The 21,570-nt window shown below is 36.3% G+C and overlaps 1 protein-coding gene across 1 annotated transcript; it reads right to left on the bottom strand.

The window, feature by feature from the left end:
• Positions 1–1,126: 1,126 nt before the first annotated feature.
• Positions 1,127–20,815, bottom strand: TMEM161B (transmembrane protein 161B; the record flags this gene model as incomplete). The annotated part of the gene is made up of 9 exons (XM_010192898.1): positions 1,127–1,370; positions 2,491–2,604; positions 5,756–5,896; positions 7,591–7,651; positions 8,186–8,337; positions 11,801–11,957; positions 13,658–13,755; positions 18,614–18,694; positions 20,791–20,815. Coding segments are annotated over 9 exons (1,073 nt in total), but the record flags the coding sequence as incomplete, so codon positions are not given.
• Between the last annotated feature and the right edge of the window lie 755 nt (positions 20,816–21,570).

The raw sequence follows: 21,570 nt of genomic DNA, 5'->3' as shown, positions 1-21,570 counted from the left end.
GTCTCAATCCTGCAGAGGCTGAGGTCTGAGCAGACCCTGCTGGTTCATCTGCCTCTGATCCTGATTCATGTGTTCCTGCATCAGCTCCTACTGCTGCTGAGTTTGGTCTGGGACTTTTCCAGTGCCCGGCTCTGCAGAGCCTCTGGTGACGTATTCGTCATTGCGGGGGAAGGGTGGGGGGAGGATTTTACATTGGTTTTGTATATATGTTTGTACATATCTGTATATATTTCATTATTTTCCTATTTACAATACTATCTGTAGTATTAGTATTATTGTTTCATTAAACCTGTTAGTTTTATTTTCCAACCCGTAAAGTCTCTCTCCCTTATTCTCTTTTCCCTTCTGGGGAGGGGAGAGGGGTTAATAGAGAACATCTGTCCAGGATTTAGTGGCCTGCCCAGACCTAAACCACGACATTCACTTAGAATGGGAAGCCAAGGACAAGATTATAAGTAGTAGTGACAATCCTAAAAGAGGAATCCTTGTATGTCATACTTAAATATTCCTTCTCCAATGCACCCCAACTCAGCAAGATCATCAGGCAGCAGCATCACAGAATACTAGAAATGTAAGTTTATTTTGCAGGCAACATGCAACATCACTGTACAAGTTTATGAATTTCTACCTCCTCAGTATGTTGATGGTATGTTTTCTTACTTTTCTTTAAAAATCAAATTTTTTTTTCCTTTACCACAGTAACAAGATGGGCAGAAAGTTTTGTTACTGGGCTAGTGCATTTGAGAGTGGTCTGATAGAATTAGACGTCTCATTTTATTCCAAGATATAACTACCTTATCTTAAATTTTGGCTCAACTTAAAAAGCATAGTTGTGATTAGGTAACAGTATTTTACCCTTCCATCTAAACTCAACTTCTTTTTCCCATGTTGTAGCTACAGATCACCACTCACTCCACGCACTCCCCGAGATCTACTCATGCTGAACAGAAAACACATCATATTCAAACATACTCGTAAAGAACAATTCACAAAGGGACTTTTTATAACGACTTCCCAATAACTTAAGACAAGACATCTGCATACTACTGATGACATCTGTGTATTTTGGTTTGCAGAACTTCTCTGTAATGGTGCCATTTTTATACGAGATATAGTTTAGGAAGCTTCATTCAGATTTCTGCTCTGGTGCCACAGAAGACTTTAAGTGGAAGAAAAGGCATTTTAACAGACTTACCATTTTCTGTAAATCAACCATACTTATTCTGCCAGCTTCCTTTTTCATTTGATCCACACTTTTCTGGGCTAAATTCAGATAGGCCTGCAAATGATGGCGCATCATAGCCAACCGTAAAGCACACAACAGGATTATAATCCACAACCTCATGGTGTCAAATGTCTCTTCTGACATTCTGTGAATAAAAAAAAAACAGGGTAATGTTGTTTTCCAAAGGTCACCTGCTGCTGTGGAGTTGTTTTTATTATCTGCAAAGAAATCTTGAAGCATATTGCCAGAAATAATTAACACACAATCTATAGTTAGGAAGTTCATGTGTAAGTAATATCCACATTTGCCCTCCACTTCTCTCACTACTGCTACTTCTTAGAAGTCCTATTACAGCATTAGACCCAAATTAGTATCCTAATGTACTAGTATCCTAGTCTGTAAATAAGAACAGCTCTTAAATGCTTAAATTCTGAGTAATGAAGACAGGACACTAAAGCATAAGTTCACTCAGATAATTACAGGTATTGAGATGCACAGTTCTAGATAGCAAATGTGTACTTCAGTTGCTTTAGACACCCTTTTATACCACAACCCTCATTTTAAAGATAAACTGAAGAACGAAATGGAAGCGCGAAATATTTGCAATGTTTTACATGACAGTTCAGTGGTCACAGAACCACCTTAGAAGCATATCTTAGACCTAGAAAGCAATAAAAGTGACAGCAAATCATTTCTATTTCAAGTCTATTTGAATACTACTACTGTTCTCTAGACTAATAGTGACAACGACAGTCACCTACACTACTTACACGACACTGATTTCAGGTATCACACTTCCTGAAAATCCTTTCCTTTTTTATGTTTTAAATATTTTACCCATTAACTCCGTATGCACTTCATCTATATGTAGACCTTGAGACCAATTGTTTAGGTCAGTTCTCATGTCAATGTGTTTCCACTGTCTTCAGTGAAACCATCCCTCTCCTTCACCAACAGGTAGGACAGAAGTTTCCAGAAGGTGGCAGTGAGGTGGTATTCCACCTCTAGGAAGAGCAACCCATCACTGCCTAGAAGATTGCAGTTCTTTGGGAACCACCACCTTACCATTCAACACTGTGCAACTAATTCTCGATCTTCCGAAATAACAGGAACCCTTCAGCTCAGCTGCAAGTTTCACAATATTTTTGACAGCAGATATATTATGTTTTTAAGTCTTTCACATTTCTATGACTTTCACAGGGCACTACTTAGACTTACGGTTTTGTTCTCAATACCCCAGAAAGAATTATTAAAGTGAATCTTACAAAGGGATGCTCTCTTTGCCCAAAGGTGGGTTCATAATGTAGTCCTTAGTGATAGGTTTTACCCACAGTAGAACCATAAATAAAGGTGCCAAGAAGTTTATATGTAGCAATGTTCTGAAAGAAGAAAAGAAAAAAGGAGGGAGGGGGAAGTTATTAAATACAAACAATTACCGCACTGTTGAAACTGGCTGTATAGTTTCAAAAAGAGAAATTCAAATTTTAAAATAGTTGAGGGAAAGGTAAATAAGAAAATTAGTTCCCTATTTTGTAGGTGTGACTTAGCTTTCAACAAAACAGTTACGCTATGAAATCACACTGGCTGTGACTTGAAAAAGTGCCCTTTGAAATAAATTCAGTTTGCAGATATTCTAACAATCTAAACAAATCTAAATCTAATCTAAATGCTACCTGCATTATGCTACAATATAGTAAAAGACAGCTGTTGAAAATATCCATACAATGGCACAACATCAAACTGTACTAGCTATTACAGTTTTAATCTAGAAAGTCATAATCTCAGATGGATAATTATGGGAAATATGTTTCTATATTATTATTTTTTTGCTTTATTAAAAATGTATGTAGATTAATTTCCATTATCTATACAGACCAGGGGAAACAGTTCTCAGAGACTAGACTTCCCAGTTTAATGAAGAGTTTTTATTTAGGAACTTTGACTAAATTAAACTTGGTACTTTCATTCAATTAAAGTTACTTGGGGGCAGGAGTGGAAGCAAGCACTGCTGTCCCACTGTACAAAACTGCAGTTAAACTAGTATGCTCTTGTACTATTTCAGTACGAAGCCAACAGCAGAATTTAAAGAGAGGATAGTTTTCTGCAGTTTTTCCTGAAATTAATATTGTTCTTAATTTCTGAACTCCATATCCCAATCATTTTTCAGTACCAAAATGAATTGAAAAGTTAAAGTCCTCAGTGCTGTAGATCTGGTGGTTTTGCTGGTGCCATGCTTCCTCACTAACAGAGTCGGCTTATCTGTACTTCCATCTCCAACCAGAGTGCTTCTACACTACAGGAAAAGTGAGGTAATCAAAAGTTACTGTAGAGAGCACTAGACCTTACTGATTTCAAGCCATCGAGCTTCCCAAAACTATTAAAAAGTTTGCATGTTTCAGAAGATGTCATCACACATGCATTTAAGTAACTGCTTTCAGATGAAGAAATGAGCACTGCTAGTTACTCAGTGTTGCTAGGGAACGCGACAGCATCCAAAAACAGTCCAAAGCATTTCAGGGACTGGTGAAGGCTTTTCACCTGAGCTCCTACCCATTTAAGACATTATACTGAGTTAATGGACTGGAATGTGCCAAAGGGTGGCAACAATCCCTTTCTGTTTGAGTACAGGGAGAAAGGCTGAAAGAATCTTGAAGCAGGCTCTGAAAATGAAGGAATGTGTACAAAAACAGTACAAATTGGTAAGACGACTCCAAAATATTTGCAGGGAAGGATACTGCTGCTAAAGAAAAAAAAAAAAAATCAAACCAGCTATCGAAACTGAAAGGGACCCCAAGTTATTATTATTCTGTTCCCTCTTTTGTGTTTTTTTTTGTTGTTGTTGGGTTGGGGTTTTTTTTGTTGGCAGGTTGTTTTGCAGGGATTTTTTCTGTTAATTTCTGGGGAAGTTTGGGGACTTGTGGTTTTCTTGGGTGGCTTAGGGTGTCTGAGGAGTTTTGGTTTGGGTTCTTTGCTGTGTTTTGCTTGTTTTTTTCCCCAAAAGTAGACCATGTATTTGACTGCAGAGGAAGACATTGTTTTCCTGCACTTTGTATCAGTGACAACTTCATTTACTACTCTCCTTTAGTTACTGTCAAACAACAGCAGTCAATCATGATCTACACATCAATAAAAACACATCAGGAAGGCCAAATGGATCTCTTCAGGCCAATCAGAACCTATCAATCACTTGGCAAGGATTCTTTGTTTATAATTGCATTACCTAATTACAATGATATCTGACCAAGTTTTAACCCATTTAAGATCATATTTATACTGTTCTGGTCGAATAATCACAGCACTGGTAGACTTCGGAAAATATTTTACTTCGTTTTACATAAAGCTGTCTTCAACAAGTTCTAATACACTCTAAATATTAAGTTAAAGGAAATTTATTTTTCATAACCTCATTCTAGTGGATATTAATTACCTTTTTATTTCTTGACTAATTAACTTCTGTTTCAGAGATCTTAAAATTTCTGGCTAGGGTCTCACGTCCACAGATCAAGCAAGATGTTGGAAAATTAAGAGGATACTTACAGAAAAGGCACAAGATTTTTTTTTTAAAAGAGAACTATAAAAATGGAAAACTAAATCGTTTATTTAGCTTAAAAGAACATATCAGGAAGTGACTGAGTCACAATCTACACACAGACAGAAACTTAGCAGCAGATGCTACAAAAGCCAACAGCTTGCAGCTGTACCTGGATGCATTCAACAGTGAGTACAACACAATACTTGGTTATAAATTTACCAAGAGTGAAGGACCCACTTTAAACGTAGATTAATTTTTAAGCTGGGCTTTTTTTGGGTGCAAAGGAAAAAAAAAAGTCAGTTTGACCATAAATAACTTTCATACGAGAAAATACAATCGTTCTCTCAGGAAAGTGACCAGACTAAATGATCACAATGGCCTACTGCTGCTATTAAATATCAAAGGTCAAGATCTGTGGATATTTGGAGTTTCGTCCTCAACCACAGAATCCTGAAGATAAATAGTTAAATAGGAGAAAACATTATACTACCAAACTCAAGGGTGGATGAAAATTAAAATACTCCTTTAAATTGGTATTAACATCTGGCCCTTATTAAATAAATATTCTAGGTCATCTTTTCTTTGTAACTAACCCTAAATTTATTTAAAGGCATGACACCCATCTGGATTGAGGTGGGGGTGGAAAAGAAAAGTCTGTGGTTGCACCTCTACTTTTTGACAGTTATCTTAACTTTCAAAAATACATGATGGGGGAAAGGAAGCAGTAAGCAGAAACATTCATAGTGGAGCTGCTGCAGAAGGAAAGGAAACCTCCTTTAATTGGGACTCTAATTACAAGGCAAAGAATGTAACAGACTGCCAGAGCAGAGGTTGAGCAGAAAGAGGCAGGTGGCAAGTCTGCTTGAGATACGAAAAGCAGGCAGCAACAGAAGTCTGAGTCACTACCTTCTTGCTGGAGTAGCTTGCTTTGTTTATTTTCAGACATTAAAGATTTAAGACTGAGTAGCATATACCTATGTGTATATATTTTCTCTTACTGTGTTATTTTTTCTGTTGCTAAATTCAGAGCATCCAGATGCATTTGAGCCAGTCGCAAGCCAGGGAATGTCAAAAAAGCACCAATAAGTGAACACAGAACAGCCAGGAACAATTTGAAGGTTAGTTTAGACACAGGACCCCTAAAAGAAAAGAAAGGAAATAAGCATTTTCTTGGCTAGGAATTTGGGGGGTGGGGTATCAGAGACTACTTTCAACTCAACAGTATCTAACATTTAATCAAAAAAGCAAACAGTATTCTATAGTTTTACTCTGGAGTATCAGCGCTATTAAAAACCAATCAGGAAATAAAATTTTTAAAAACCAAAAAAACTACTAAAAAACTCCAATTCCTCTATTTCCTCGAAATAAGAGAAAGCCCAAGCTACTGCCTGTAAGATGTTGAGTTTGTTAGTAGAGAAGAACAAAAAATAGAATGATTTTCTATTTTAATTAACAACAAATTATACAACAAAAATAGCTAATATAATGAATTTAATGACTATGTTTTTAAGAGGAACAGATGCATCATAAGTTTATCCCATCAAAGACAAAATGGATATTTAAATTATATTATTTACATTCTATCTTCATCAATAAAAAACCTCTGTCAAACTATTATTACTGTAGTTTTTCCACAGATTTATCTAAAACATACACGTGGCCAATAAACGTGTCTCTTTCAAGTGATTAATACAGTTTGTTTTAATGAACTATGGAGTATAAAAAAAACACAGGAAAAATACACAGGATCAACTGAGTCATTTAGAATTAACAAACACTGAATTACACAAAAAACAAGTGACGTTTAACTAACACAGATTAAAGAGGAACAAAAATAAACCTAATGATCCACAGGAATTTACGATTTTTTTTTTAACCTGTCATACAAAATACCAAGAGACACCGTCATCAATTCAACTGCTGTAACAGCAAAGCACTGCAAATGTTCAAAAATAAATGAACACTTAACAGGAAAATTAATACAGAGGTTAGTAATCTTGCAATATCTTATGAAAAACAGAGTGAAGAAAGGCTAAGAAACACATGGGATTCAGTTAAAGGTTTCCCATGAGTTTATTCATAAATGAGACACTGATCTAGTTTGAAAAGCTTTCACAGGTTTTGCATGATACTTGGTGACTTCCAAGCAGGAAATTCAAAGCCGTGCTCCCACAGTGATGACATATGACATAAATGCATGTAGGGTATGCGTATAAGGGAAGAATTGTAACAGAAATCCATTTTACAATACAAAAAGGCTGTTTACGACAGAATTGTGCATTTAAGTAGCATCACAGGCTATGGCATGTTCCTTTGACAGTCTATACAAAACTTGGATGTTCTGTAGCAAGCAGACGTTTTTGCATAATAGTAAAATACTATTATAACCTGAAAACAGGACTGAAAGACAAAATTTGCTCCTAATGCCAACTTTATCACAAGCTCCATCTGTACATTTTGCACACTCATCCTCCTGTATATCACAGGAATGGCAGGGGGGGAAAAAAAAAAATCTATCACCTGTTCTGAGCAATCCTTGCAAAGCCAAAGGGAATTACCATGAGAAGAACATTTAGAGTTTTGAACTGTATTTTATGAACTACAACCAAAATGTCAGGGTAAAAAATATGTCCAAATTCAAAAAAGCAAACACAAGTGCAACTTAAGTTACTTGTGATTAATTATTTTCATTAACCCACCTCTTCACATTATTATAGAGATTATAAGCATGTACAAGAACAAAAAATGCAAGACAAATGCTTGCTAAGAAAATCCAAGTGGTTCAGTTATAACTGCACACATCAAGCACATAAATATATTTCCGGAAACTTACTGGGATTCCAAACCCTGCTTTTCAAGGAACTGCATAGCACTTTCTGAGAAATTCGAGAATCCTGCAAAGACACATACATGTGTTTTATTACAGCGCAAATGCAGAATCCCCTTTTTGAAATTAAAATGCTAGGTAACAGGTCATCTTTTAAAAAATTTTGTATGTCTAGCTCTTTCATGTGCTAATTAGTATACCATAATGCAATAAGACTTTATTATTAACATCTGGTATTGGTACACTTCAGGAACATGAATAAAACTTTTTTTTTAGAAGCATAAGTTGGTTGTTTTTATTTCAGTAAAGGGGATTCACTTTACTATGAAAGGCAAAATGGTTTAAATGTCAAACTGGAAGGCAAATATAATCAACAAAAACCGACAACCCATGCAAAGATTACACTTTTGGAAAGAAAAGCAGGGAAAATATACATGATAAACTTCGGAATCTACATTCAATGCAAAATTTCTTATAAGTTTATGGCTATAAATAGAGATAATTTTAACAGATATTCTAAAAAATACCTAAAAGATTGGAAACAAGCTTTTCAGGTCATGCAATCACTAGAGCTGCTGCAAACATTAAAGAAATGAGTTACCTGATTCCAGTCCAAACTCCAGATAGTTTTCTGTCACAATGAGAATCGCCATTGCTTTCACAAAGAAGAAGAAACCAAAGGTAACACAGACTGATCTTTCACCACCATCCTCGACTTTGAAATAGTGGGTAGTCAACGAAAACAATACCTTACTACACAAGAAAAGGTCAAGGAAAATTAAGCTTGTAGAATAGCTATATTTAATAATTATAAAGCTGTGCTTTAGTCATCTGCACTAGAGCTGTTCTATGATGCACAACTTCTTTACAACAGTAATATGTGTTTGGACAATTTCAGGTTAAAATTACAGAATACTGCGAAGCATAACCACCACATAATGAGTAGCCAGGAACACGCTATTCTGAAGTAGAGTTCTGATTTAGGCTTACTTATAGTCAGTTGCAGCAATAATCACTATTGACCTAGGATAATTAAACCAAAGTTTAGATTTTTAAGCTTAAAAAGATTTTAAGTGTAAACATTACCTTTTTTTTTCCCACTGTCCAAAACTATATTCATTAATATTTGCACTTTTTTTACTACTGAAAATATTTTAAGATGTAAATTACATGAAAACATGTTTTAGAGTATCTATTTAGTAAAACATTTGAACAGTCATCAGTTAATCTCTCAAGAAATTATATGATGATGCAATATTGCACTTAATTAAGCGGCACATATTTAACATACACATTGCTGTATTTCATGTATATCCAGACAGGTACTCATATGCACACAAAGTGGCCTAAGCACAGCACCTAATCACTCAAAGTTTACAGTAATCAGCTTAAGCTCCCTTCATACTTCACAGAAAGAAATGTCATATCTAAAGGAAGACTTAAATCAGCCTAAAAAGAGGTAGGTCGTATAGACTGCAATCTGGAAAGCTCTATTTCTCAAATAATAAATTCTAAATCAAGCGTCTTCTTACAGCTAGAGACACTGACCACAAATTGAAAAACACATTAATTTCAAATGTTGAAGTTACACAAAGAATTTCATAACAGTTTGTGGCCAACAGTCCTAAACTATTAACAGATTTATAACCCTCTACATACTTCATGTTTTTAACTATGGATTGTGCCTAAATGATGTGGAAAACACAAGTGGGGGAAAAAAACACCTACTGAGAGTAAATTTGATTATAGTGCAGACTCAGAACCCTACATAACTTAATGATTATGCAAACTATCTGTGACTGAAACCCTTTTTTAGTTGAATAATCAACACTACTACCTACTTTAGAGATGGAGAAAATCGAAGCATTATGGCTCGCCTCATCACTTGCTTTCACTGCCTGACTTACATTTCAGGACCTACTGAAGAAATAATTCAGGAGTAGACAGTTCTAAATTACCAGATACTCCACACCCCTCTTATTACTCTTTTTTTTTGGTCAAAAAAGATGATTGCCTGTAGAATTTATGGTAAAATAATTTTTGCAAAAGTGTGCATCTTTTAAATTGTTGCAGTTATTGAATTTTTATATTACATAGTCCACTGGTATTAATGCATGTGAAGCTAATGCGTTTTTAATATGCAGAGAATACTAGATCTGTTTCAACGTCCAAAAGTGGACAAGGTCCAGAAGTGCAATTAGATCTCAAGTGCTTCAGCCAGATTAGGGTAAAACTGGAAATGTTAGTTTAGGCTCAATTCATAGAAAATTAGAGGTGAGAAAGAAATAATAATAAAAAAAGACCCTAATAGCTACTTGCATGTTCACATTACTGAGACACAAAGATTGCACTGCCAGGCAACTTAAATATTTTTAAATTTCTGCATTTGGTTTTGCCCTGAGCTCATGACCAAATGAAAGCAGTGATTACAACTGTACCTAAATACCACTGCACTACATAATTGCTGCAGTGGATTTCCCTTCAATATTCATTATTCACAACTCTGTTTCACCTGCAGTTGCAATCACTCTAGTATCAATCAAGTTGACCACACACGATATTTGAAAGATGCAGCAAACGGGGCGTTGCCACCAATAAATTTAAGGGTGCATTATGGCTCTCACATTTGAAGCTTGTTTTTCTGTTAGTTCTATTAACCTCCCCCTCATTTTCAAAATGGGAGTCAAAGGTGTTGGCTTTCATTTCTGATCTCTTAAGCAGCAGCTGCTTCTCTCTCCTTCACTCTGCCAAGATTAAACTAGAATTCCCAACTTCACTCAAACACCACAAAGACTGTGCAATAACACAGCTATAATATCATTAAGAGGTACACAAGAACCAGTCACCGACTTTCCTGTCACTATCTAACAGACTAGAAAAAACACATTTTGGGCTGTGGATCTGATCATGGACAAATCAAAGGAGAAATACCTGGTCTGGGAGCAAGCTACTGGCTGTCTTTTTTTGTTCTATAATGCGAGTCAACTCCCACTTCGACCAAGTTTTGACTCATTACAAGGAAAATTATGGATATCATTTATACTTCATTTATAATTCCTGCCCTTAACATAACAGCAGCACACATTTATCAAGTACAGACAAGCATCACGCATATCCAGAACTGACAAATAAAACCACACATTAGAGTTCAAAGGTTTTACATAACACAGTGTTAACTATCTCTAGCACACACACACACACACACACAAAAGAACAAACCAAAAACCACACAATACAGTAAGAGTCTCTACTGAAGAAGATGCATTTATACAGAGAATCAATTTTGAATAATCAAGTGCTATACTGACCCTAACTTAACACTTTATCTGGTTGTCTGCTGTTGAGGGAGCAGTGGAGTTGCAGAAATGCATTTTCTAATTCACCTTTCTATAACCTGCGCTTCTCCAGGCCCCTATTCAATTCCCCTGCTTTATCACCTCTCATATCTTTAAATAGCAACTTCCCTCCCTAAAGCATATGTCTGGATTGGTATGTGGAAAGCAGTTAATTTCCATGCAAGCATCTGATACTGCCTTCTCCAGTAAAAACAAACCTAACTGCTGATTCTTTTTATAATTTGATATTGCCCATCTCCTAAATATCCCACTTTGTTTCCCTCAGTTTCAGAGGGGAGTTCAGCTTTTCACAGAACTTTGAAAGCCTACCACCTCGCCTCCTACAGCTGTCTACACATTTTATTTTCTGTAAACTTCAAAACAGCATTGTGAATGTATTTTAAAATTAGGAATTCATGCACGTATCTTTGCAATAAGTCAGTATGCATATTACTATCCTTGTTCAGGTAGTATTAGAATAAACAAACTGAAAACAAAGTGTGCAGTAAATTCTCTCACTTCTCCAAAAGTTGTAAATACCTCCTGTGCAGAAATCTATTTCCGACTGCCAAACTGTACAAAACCAAATTATTTAAGAACCGCTATATACTACAGATGGCCACTAATTGTATATTCACATACCTGTATTTTTCCATAAATGGTTTGGTATCAATGCTAACAAGCCATTTACATCACCATGCACAAAGAGCATGTAGATTACATACATTACCCAACAGCAGCACTAGCTTACATGATGCTTTTTCCACAAGCTAAGTATTTGCTTATCCTGCCAAACAACAATACAGAGCTTTACATGAATTGCAGAATGATGTAAACAATTTGGAACAGATAGCGTGATATCAGACAACAGAAAAGGATACACTGCAAAAGCCAAGACAAGCAGACACCACACCACGCTGATATTCATTTCCTGTGAGGGCTTCACAATACTGTAATAGGCTTCCGTCACCACGTACACAACTGTAGCTGCAACAGTGAAGTCCACCAACCACTGATATTCCGGGAAATAATGCAATGCTGAAAAATATGAGCTTGCAAATGTTAAAGGTATGATATTTTAAGGCAGTTATTAACGTATTTAGAATGTGACAATTAAAAAAATGTTTCTGTGTCTAGGTAGACCCAGATCATCCAAGTAAAGAACAGCAACAGGAAAAAAGCCACATTTTTTCCACTCAACAACCTGAACTTTACTCCTCACTTCTGTTATTCAGTAACTGATTACAACTCAAATTTATAAGGCCAGAAGATTTTACTATTTTAGCATCTCAGCTTTTATACATTAACATTCTAAATTGAAAAAGCGTACTTTAAATCTCAGCATCACAATAGAAAATGGTTCTCCAGCTGAGTCTAGCTACAATTCCAGTAAGAGTTTTGACTCTGACAAAGATGAAAAGCTCATTGGCAATAATTTAAAATACTACATATAATCATGTCCTCTTTTTCTTTAAAAAAAACATCTAATACATTAATAGTTTGTTCTTCAAGGTTTTGTTAATATGCCCTGTACAGCAATAAATGATTGTGTCAAGTCCACTGTAAAAATTCTGGGGATCATACTGTGTTGCATGCAGGCTGGGTGAAGAGATTGCTCCCGTAAGTACTGGAAACTGCAAGGAACAATTTATGACAATCAAGTGCAGCCTGTCTCTTCCAAACACCTTCCCTACATCCACAGGGTTAAAAAGTCACAAAAAGTTATTTAGCATTTGTCTGTTGACTACAAGCTACTGAATATCAAAACACATGAAATTGGTCTAACTCTGATATTTCTATAAGTTCTATAAGTTCTATACTTATTGTCAAATAACTATCTGGTTAGATTTACCAAGTTTGTATAAATAACTTTGAGACAGTCAAACTCGACACTGTATCAGTGTCTGTAAGTATTCATGGATACACTTAAATGCTGTAACTTCAAAGAAGTAACAATAATTGAAACTTGTGGATGCTTTGTTTATTTATGTGCCACCTCCAAGAACCTCTGCATTTCTGTTAAAGGTATTCTCTACACTGTCTTTGACAATTTAAGATGAAAAAATCTACTGCATATGCATTCTTTCTGTATTTATGCATAGAACACATGCATATAAAAACGAAGATGGCAAGAAAATACATATACATACATACATATCCATACATGAGTTTTCTGTAACAGAATGACTGGTTATGATCAAGGAATCAAAAATTAACATTTAAAAACCAGCAACATCCAAAGCACTTAATGCTGCTTATTTCTGTACTGTCACTTTTGATTTCTAAGCATTTTACCTCAGCACTTCAGATGTGTGGTTGAAAGGTCTAGGTTTCAATGCTACAGTACATTTCCTATTTTAGATGAGCAAGAAGTACGTTTCAACATCTGCCAGCTGTCATTTTCTTGTACAAAGCTATGATCTCTCTTTCAAATAGATTATGATGTGATCCTTTCAGTGTTGTCTCATAATGCTATGGATGCCTGATATAATACATGTGCTTTATGCTGGATTTTACCTACTCATCCTTTTCCATAACACTGCTATTAAGATGTCACCCATGGAACACCAAAGGAGACTTAGCCCCAATTTTTGCCTTTTCATTTAACTTATCAGTTGTACTTCATTCACAGTCCATAAAAAAAGATCTTCCAGTATTCACTGCAAATAAATATTTGATAGAAAGAATGAGGATATAGTTTCAATAATATATTATTGTCTGCATTCACTTATTCTCACCAATAGTGTCCCTTTCAGTCACAGACTTTGTTTCCAGATGAAGATCAATGTCTTTTGGAATGGTTAGAGGTTTGTTTTCAATATGACCATTATATTTCCTGTAAAAAATAAACAAACAGATCATACACACATGCATACGACAAAATAAACTTTTTCTGTATATAATGGCATTTAAAATTTAAGATTACTGCAGGTGACTTTTTTGCCAAATGCAAACACATTCAATCTATCTAGCTAAAAGCATTAATTCAAGTTCAAATCTTGAGAAATAACCAAGTATTATCAATGATTCCCAGCTTTATCTTGCAAGGTTCTGACAAGGTTCTACTGTGGTGTGGGTTTAAATGTCTTCTATATGCTGTGTCCTGTGCATCTATTAGGGCAAGATCCAGTGGCCAATATTTACTTCAGTCCACTGATTTTCTCTGTTCAGGGAGCTACAGGGTGTTCTACTAAGTTCCCACTTAATCTCAAAGGGTTAATGATACAAACACAGCTGCAGAGCAGAACATATCCATCCTGCCATACAAATACCCTGAAGAAAATCAAAGCTAAACTGAGACTTTTTAATTGAAGTCTAGACCAGGATGCTGAAAGGCAGGAATGTTAATTTCTTTGGATTGAAAGTAAGTAAAAGACAACAGGCAGACTTGGCAGCGTTAATTTATTGAACACTCACTGGAAATAACAAGAAGCACTAATCTATCTTGGAAGACAGCTAGTAAGAAAAGAAAAAAAAACAACTAACAAACAAAAACCACCAACCAAATTTCCCAAAAAAACATTAGGCCCTTTTGTCACAACAAGGTGCTTAGCAAGTACGTCACATGAGCTGGACTAACCTAGACCCTTGAAAGATCCATTCTACCAGCCATCAGGCAAAGACAATTTTGAGATAATTTTCTAATCTAAAGGCTATGTACAGAAATACTATAGACTTGTTTCAATTCATACCCTGCTTACAAAAACAAGAAAAACAAAACCAAAAGATATTTATCACAGCATTATTAGCAATCCTAGAGATCCAGTACAACTTGAAAAGAAATAATCAGTCATTCTCTCTTTGGGGAGACAGACTAGGTTAAGTACATCGCAGTGCAGCACCAGTGTTCAAAGCTGTGTTCCAGGTTGCAGACATTGCTGCAGAGCACAGCAGCAGTACACAGGGATTTCATAAAGAGTAACACACAGATTCATTTGCTCCCACCACACAGCTGCTTATACAAATGGAAGGAATAAGGCAACCAAAGGTTGATACTCACACAGCTAAACCCTTCCTGCTTCCAGCTTTAAGCAATTTGGGGATAATCTGAACCAGGGATTGCATCCTCTGAAACCACCCTTTTTCAAAACTTACATGAATTTGCCTGAGCCCTTTCTGAAGCAGTCTGAAATTTGTTGAGTGAAGTCCTTACATCTGCTCTACTAATGTCATTTGGTGCCTCCTTGCATAACATAGTAGGAAGTTTACAAATCTCAACACCCTCTGCACACAGTGGATATGTTCCTGTTGCAAAACTCACTCTCTACCAGCTCCCAGACTAATAAGCCTTACATTTCTCCTTCTTGTGTGGAAGCCTTTCTTCTAGCCACCACTGCTCTCCTTTTCCAGCTCTACTGAATCATCTTTGAAACACGGTATAAACAAAAGTGTATCTTATACATATAATATGAAGTTAGACTATGTTTTCCAAATTATTGGTTAGAACTAACACATCTTTAAGGAATCATTTTACACAGCAGAGATCTATGTAAAGACCATAAAAGATTACGTATTTTGAGCAAATGGCACATTTTCATGTGGAGCTCTGAAACTATACAAACATCACGATCTTCACTTTCCTGAAAGTAAGTCACACTGCTAGACTTTAAATTGAAGAAAACTAGGTACTCTTAAAAGAACTTGAACAAAGACAAGTTACATGAAATTGGGCTGAGAGATTACCATTACTAACTAGGGTTAAACTTACCTCATCACTATTAAAAAAAAAAATCATTAACAGAGATCAGAAAGTGTTTTGCTTAAACACTTAAGAAAAATCAACATCAAAACAAAAACTTAAAACCCCTAAATGGCCAGAAGGAAACAGTAAACTCTGACAGGTTTTAGAGTAATACCTCTGAAATTAGAAAAGAAGAGGTGGATTTTCCATAGAAAGATAAGTTATTGGGACATAAGCATTAAAAAGAAATTCACTCAATCGTGAACTTTTTTTAAAGGAATTATATCCTCTCAGCTAATGTGCGAGATGAGATTACAGGCAGAAAGCATTAATGATTTTTTTTCAGGTGATATTAATTCTTTGTATTATCTGAAGCACAAGAATTTTAATGGACAAATTGAAAACTGAGGAATCTACAGTTACACAAAAAACTCTGCTGCTCCAGTCCACACAAGAAGTCCCAAACACTGCCCAGCCACACGGGTATATGCAAGCTTCTGTGTGCTCCCCTGCCCCAGTTGTATTCTAATGCTTTCCTACTTCGTGCACCCAGGAGCACCATCACCCTAAGTGAGGTGAGCATTTTGGTAACTGAGGCCATCACACAGAGACAGTCAGAAGATACTCAGGATCACTGCCAGCTTTAATTCAAAAGTAATTCACAGTAGCTATGGACCTTTTCATTAGCCTAACAATTTAATGTAACAAAAACGATTCTGAAATAGAAAATCTGCCTAATATTTATATGCTATTATAACCTATAGCATAACATATTGAAATGTAATATGCAATAAATAAAATGGACTACAAGTTCATACTACAGCTGTCCCTAAGGCTAAGTCCCTTGGATGTCCTTTCCTCACTTATCTTTTAATTAGTTCAAACTGGAAAAGTATTTAAGTAATGTGCAGGTACTACATTTTGCAAGACTATGGGCTTGACAAAGCAAACTCTTTATCTTGAAAAGACTTAGGGGAAAACAAATAGATGCATCCCTATTTCTCCTACACCATCTGTTTCACATCTCCTTGACTCAAAGGAGAACTGCATTCCACTCTGTACAACTCAAAACAGTGCATCCAAACCAACTCAATGGGAACAATTCGTACTTTGAACTACGGTTCTCTTTCAGCAACAACTGCTTCTTTAGAGGACACAGAGGTACATTTACTGGCTAAAAAAATGTGTTATTAATATTGTTGTTACAACAGCAAAATAAAGAAAGCATAATTTAAGCCCCAACGTTACCATCCTGGGTTCTTTGAAGTTCCATATCCCCCAGTGACTTACCCTACTACTAACACCTACCTACAACTATTACAACTGTATTCTCCTGGTTATACCTTAATATAGTGAGATAATTATACCAATCTTATAATAACTAAATCATACTAAGAAAATTTTACTGAACAGACATGAAAACAGAACATCACATTTGAAACATTAAATGTGTAAGTAACTGAGAAAGGACTTAATGCACATATAGGTGAGTTGTGGTACAGGTTCCTATTGAATTTCACAGGAAACTTTCCAAAAGGTTACAAAATTTTAGCTTATATGGCAGTGCACGTTAACATGCCATGCTTCCACTCAGCTAAGAGCATGTAATTTTTCTGGTGAAAGTGAGAACATACATATTTTAAATGGCAAAAGATTGGCAAGGCTGAGGAAAAGCAATAAGGGCACTGTACAATTATTACTTGGCAAGGCTATTGTGCTTTTCTCTTTAAAGCCCCTATGGGGGGACAAACAGTTATGTAATTGAAGTTAACTTTATATATGAATAAATATTACTGGTTAAGTGGACAGTTATAAATTGCAATGTTATTCACAATTACTTCACCCCAATTTGTTACAGAAAACTGGTGAATAAAACGAGTTTCTGAATTTGAAAGAATATTGCAAGAAACATGTAAAATTAAAGTTATTAAATATTAAAGGAACAACTTAATTCTTTACCCCAAAGTGCAGTAAATAAGGTTGCTAAACATGTAGCTTGAGAACTATGAAACAGGGAAAAAAAACCCCACATATTACAAGGAAGAGCTTGTATGTATAGTTTGTGAATTAACACAAGTGTTAAAACTTATAAGAGACTTCATACTGGAATGAAAAAAACAACTACTAAAGAAACAAACCAAAAAAGAAAGCCAGAGGGGGCTTTTGTGTTTGTTTGAAACATAGCCAATTCAGAAATCTGGCATCAACATATTCAGCTCTACCACCTCAAGATCAGCCTTGGTTATCAACACAGTTGTACTCCTGCTAAGGCTGTTCCACAGCTTCATGCCTCAACGTCAGAAATCTGTTTTCAGCTTAAGCTGACAGACAGCTATCCCATCCCACTCAGCCGCCTTTCTGCTAGTTTAAACAAGCCAAGCTCTTTTAGAGCTCTCTTCTCTTGTAAGACACACTTTCTGTTTCCTGGATGATCCCAGGACTTCCCTGTTCACCTGTCCATATACAAATTCATTTTTCTTGAACATGAGTGATCAGAACTGCACAGAGTAATCCAGATGAAGTTCTACACTGGTGCCTTGTCCAAGAGGATTAGTATTTCCCTATCTCTCCTATTAGACACACCTCACCTAATACATCCTAGGAGCACATTTACGTTTTCCACAGCTGTTTAAGAGTAGTGGCTCGTTGTAATCATATGTTGAACTAATACAGTCAAATCTTTCTTCTGCTTCAAGATGAAAAGCTTCAATCTTACAGATTTGCTTTCCTCAGTTTTCATCCAAGTGATACGTTCACCAAAAAAATGCTCTTTGACACCAAATCAGCAATTTCACAGAACAATTTTGTAGAGTGGAAATCATCCAGTCCTGCACACTACTCAACTCTCTTAAACTGAAAGGACAGTTTGGTACAGAGCTGGGACAATGCAAGCACTGCAGTTATATGCAAGCAGCAGTTTTTAACTCACATAAAAACCCAAAAGTTGCCTGATAAAGTTATTACATAGATAATGCTGAAAAAAATTTTAAAAAATCTTGAAACAAGTATTTACCTATCTTTTTTGCTCTTCCCTTTTTGTTTCCCTGCAAGAATCCGTAGCTCTTCTTCAGTAGGATGCTGATACCATCGTAAACTAAAAAAAAAAAAAAAAGAAAATATCAAGTAAAACAAAACTAGTATTAGCAATTTAGTGTTCTCAGGTTTGGGGTTTTTTTTTATTTTTTTAAATACGTATCAACACAGATCTATAGGCATATAAAAATACTGGTCATTTGCAACACCTAAGCAAAAGAATTGCTCATACTCTTTAAGGGAGGGCCACCCTCCAGAAAGACCTGAACAGGTTGGAAGAGTGGGCTAACAAAAACCTTATGAAGCTCAGGAAAGACAAGTGCAAGGCCTGATGTCCTGATGGACAAGCAGCTCAGTATGAGTGAACAGTGTGCTGCTGCTCCAGCAACGAAAACCAACAGGATGCATGGCTGCATCAACAAGGGTGTCACCAGCAGAGGTAAAGAAGTCATTATCCCACTCTACTCAGTGCTTGTCAGGCCACACTTGGAACGCTGTCTTCAGTTTGGTTCCCTCTAGGCAAAAGAGTTGAGGACAGGTTGGAGAGAGTTAGAGAAGGGCCACGAAAGACTGGGAAAGCCTATCATATGAGGAAAGGCTGAGAGAACTGCATTTGTTCAGCCTTGAGGAGAAAACTGGCATGGGGAGACCTCATCACCACGTTCCAGTATTTCAAGGGTGGCTACAAAGAAGACGGAGACACTCTTTTATTCATAATTCATAATAAGAAAACTTGGACACTTTGTCATTCATGTGAAAACCCTTCACTTCCCGAAACACCAAATTTTCTAGCTATCAAATGCAGCAAACAAAACTGTACTTGTATTGGGAAAAGTTCACTAGAATGATTATACCATTACACTTACCCATCAGAACAATTCTAAAAGATTTTATGAAGCATAATTATGCCTCTCAAACAAAACAGTAATTTTCCACAATATGGAATAAACTATGATCAAATAACCATTTCCAGTCTTTTTTCTTAGGCAGAGCAGATGTAACATCAACATTCTTTTCCTAAACACCTCCTCAGTGATATCTTCAACTCCTACTACAAAAAAGTGCTTTTAAACAAAAAAAAAAAAATCACTAATTTACATGTAGCTGAGCTGCAAGTTTTTCCACTTTGACAAGTCAATGCATCATCCATTGCACATTTTATTAAAGGCATGTAGTGGCAAGGAAACTCTGAAGAGAAATGGTTATCTCTAAGCACATCAAGAACCGTAATAGGTGAAACAAAGGCCTTTTCCACATTCAGCAAAGGAGGGTTGCTGTCCACATGCAGAAGGGATATCACTCTGGTCTCCATTATTAAATGCTGAGGCAAAGTATTAATGGAAACAGACTTGGAAAATTTATCTGTATTTGTATGGAAGTACTTTTCTGGAGTAGGAGGCCACTTATTGGTGATACAGGATAACATAGGGTAACAGAGATGATAATGAAATTCACAACCATCAGTGCTTCTCACCTTAAGAAAACCTCATAAAAACTTTGTAATTCTTCATGAAACATCGTCTCTACAAGAAGTACTGAGAGAGGCCCACTGCTATAAGCCTCGTTCTAAAAGCAGAAACAGTCCTAAATGCAAGCAGCCACAACAAGCACCACTATACATCCTCTACCTTCCTTACGATGGTACAGACACTGTGTGTGCACACTTGTGCTGCAAGAGGCACTGCATAAAGACTACAAGAAAGATTAGGTACAATTGTAATGAAATACATGTCATTGATCATGTGCCTGTCTGACAGATCTTAAACAAGAGACATTGCCTCTCTGTCCTGATACTGTCCTTGACAATACACTAAATTTTGCCGAGGACAGGCAAGTGGGAATGAATTAAAACAGTGCAACAAAAACACAGCACCTGAAAGGAAGAGCTCCCAGTTTCACTGTTTTAATTGCTGGTATAATGAAGCGTTAAACAGGCAGTTGCACAGAGCTCATGGACATAATCCTAAAATAATTTAAAAACTGGCATACAGGATAAGTAAGAGCTCAAGCCAGCAATACTACAAAGAATACAAACTGGTTAACAGGGGGTCCCCATGAGCCTGTGTCAGTAGGCACTCCTGTGCCAAAGAATTGCTGATGCTGAGATTTCTTCAAGAGAAAAGGACTTAAGTACCAACCAACACATCACAGAGATACAAACCATGGCACACCACAAATTTCCCTTGAAGGAATTCACTGGCAGTTCAAAAACTGAAAGTGGCAACTACTACAGACTTTGCACAAACAAGGAGATTTTGGGAGGAAGAAGGGTGGCTGAACTGTGTTTTTGAGGATTTTTGAGGCATCAGTAGAAGTGAAAGGTATTTGATTATTTATTTTTGTCATGTGTGGTCCCAGCTGAAAAATTTGCAGTTTCCAAACTTTGCTGCAAAAGAGATGTTGTTAAGACTGAGAATCACACAAACCAAAACAGCACCTTTTCATCCAAGACAAACTGCACTGGAGATACTAACTAACTTCTTCCTGTCTTTCACATAACCTAGAGGAAGTGGGGGAAAGCAGAGAAAGAGTCTTCTGCTTTGTCATTCACCATCTCCCAGATCTGAACTTGGCATGCTGAGAGTACCACAAGTAGCTCTGTAATGATGAAAATCACCTATGTTGGAAGCTAATTTTTAAGTCTTTCCTGCACAGATAGAGAAATGGTACCCAAGACAGCAGAACAGACAAAATTCTTGTTGTATATTAACACAAATAAAACACAAACTAGAATTTGCTCTTAATAATACTACAGAATTATGCTGCTGTGGAGAAACATCAACAGGCTGCAAGCCAAGGCACCGCAAAAGCTGGGATTCCCATGAGAACATTATTAAGAGAACAAATAGCAGCTGGGATTTATACAAAGGCAAAAAGATTCAACTCTGTTATTATTAAGTATAACGGGACCTTGGGCCAGCCTAAAAGTAAGCGTTC

Source organism: Mesitornis unicolor, unplaced genomic scaffold, assembly GCF_000695765.1.
Source record: "Mesitornis unicolor isolate BGI_N332 unplaced genomic scaffold, ASM69576v1 scaffold18669, whole genome shotgun sequence".
Taxonomy (NCBI): domain Eukaryota; kingdom Metazoa; phylum Chordata; class Aves; order Mesitornithiformes; family Mesitornithidae; genus Mesitornis; species Mesitornis unicolor.
Note: the sequence above shows the minus strand (reverse complement) of the source record. Positions and strands in the feature narration are given on the sequence as shown.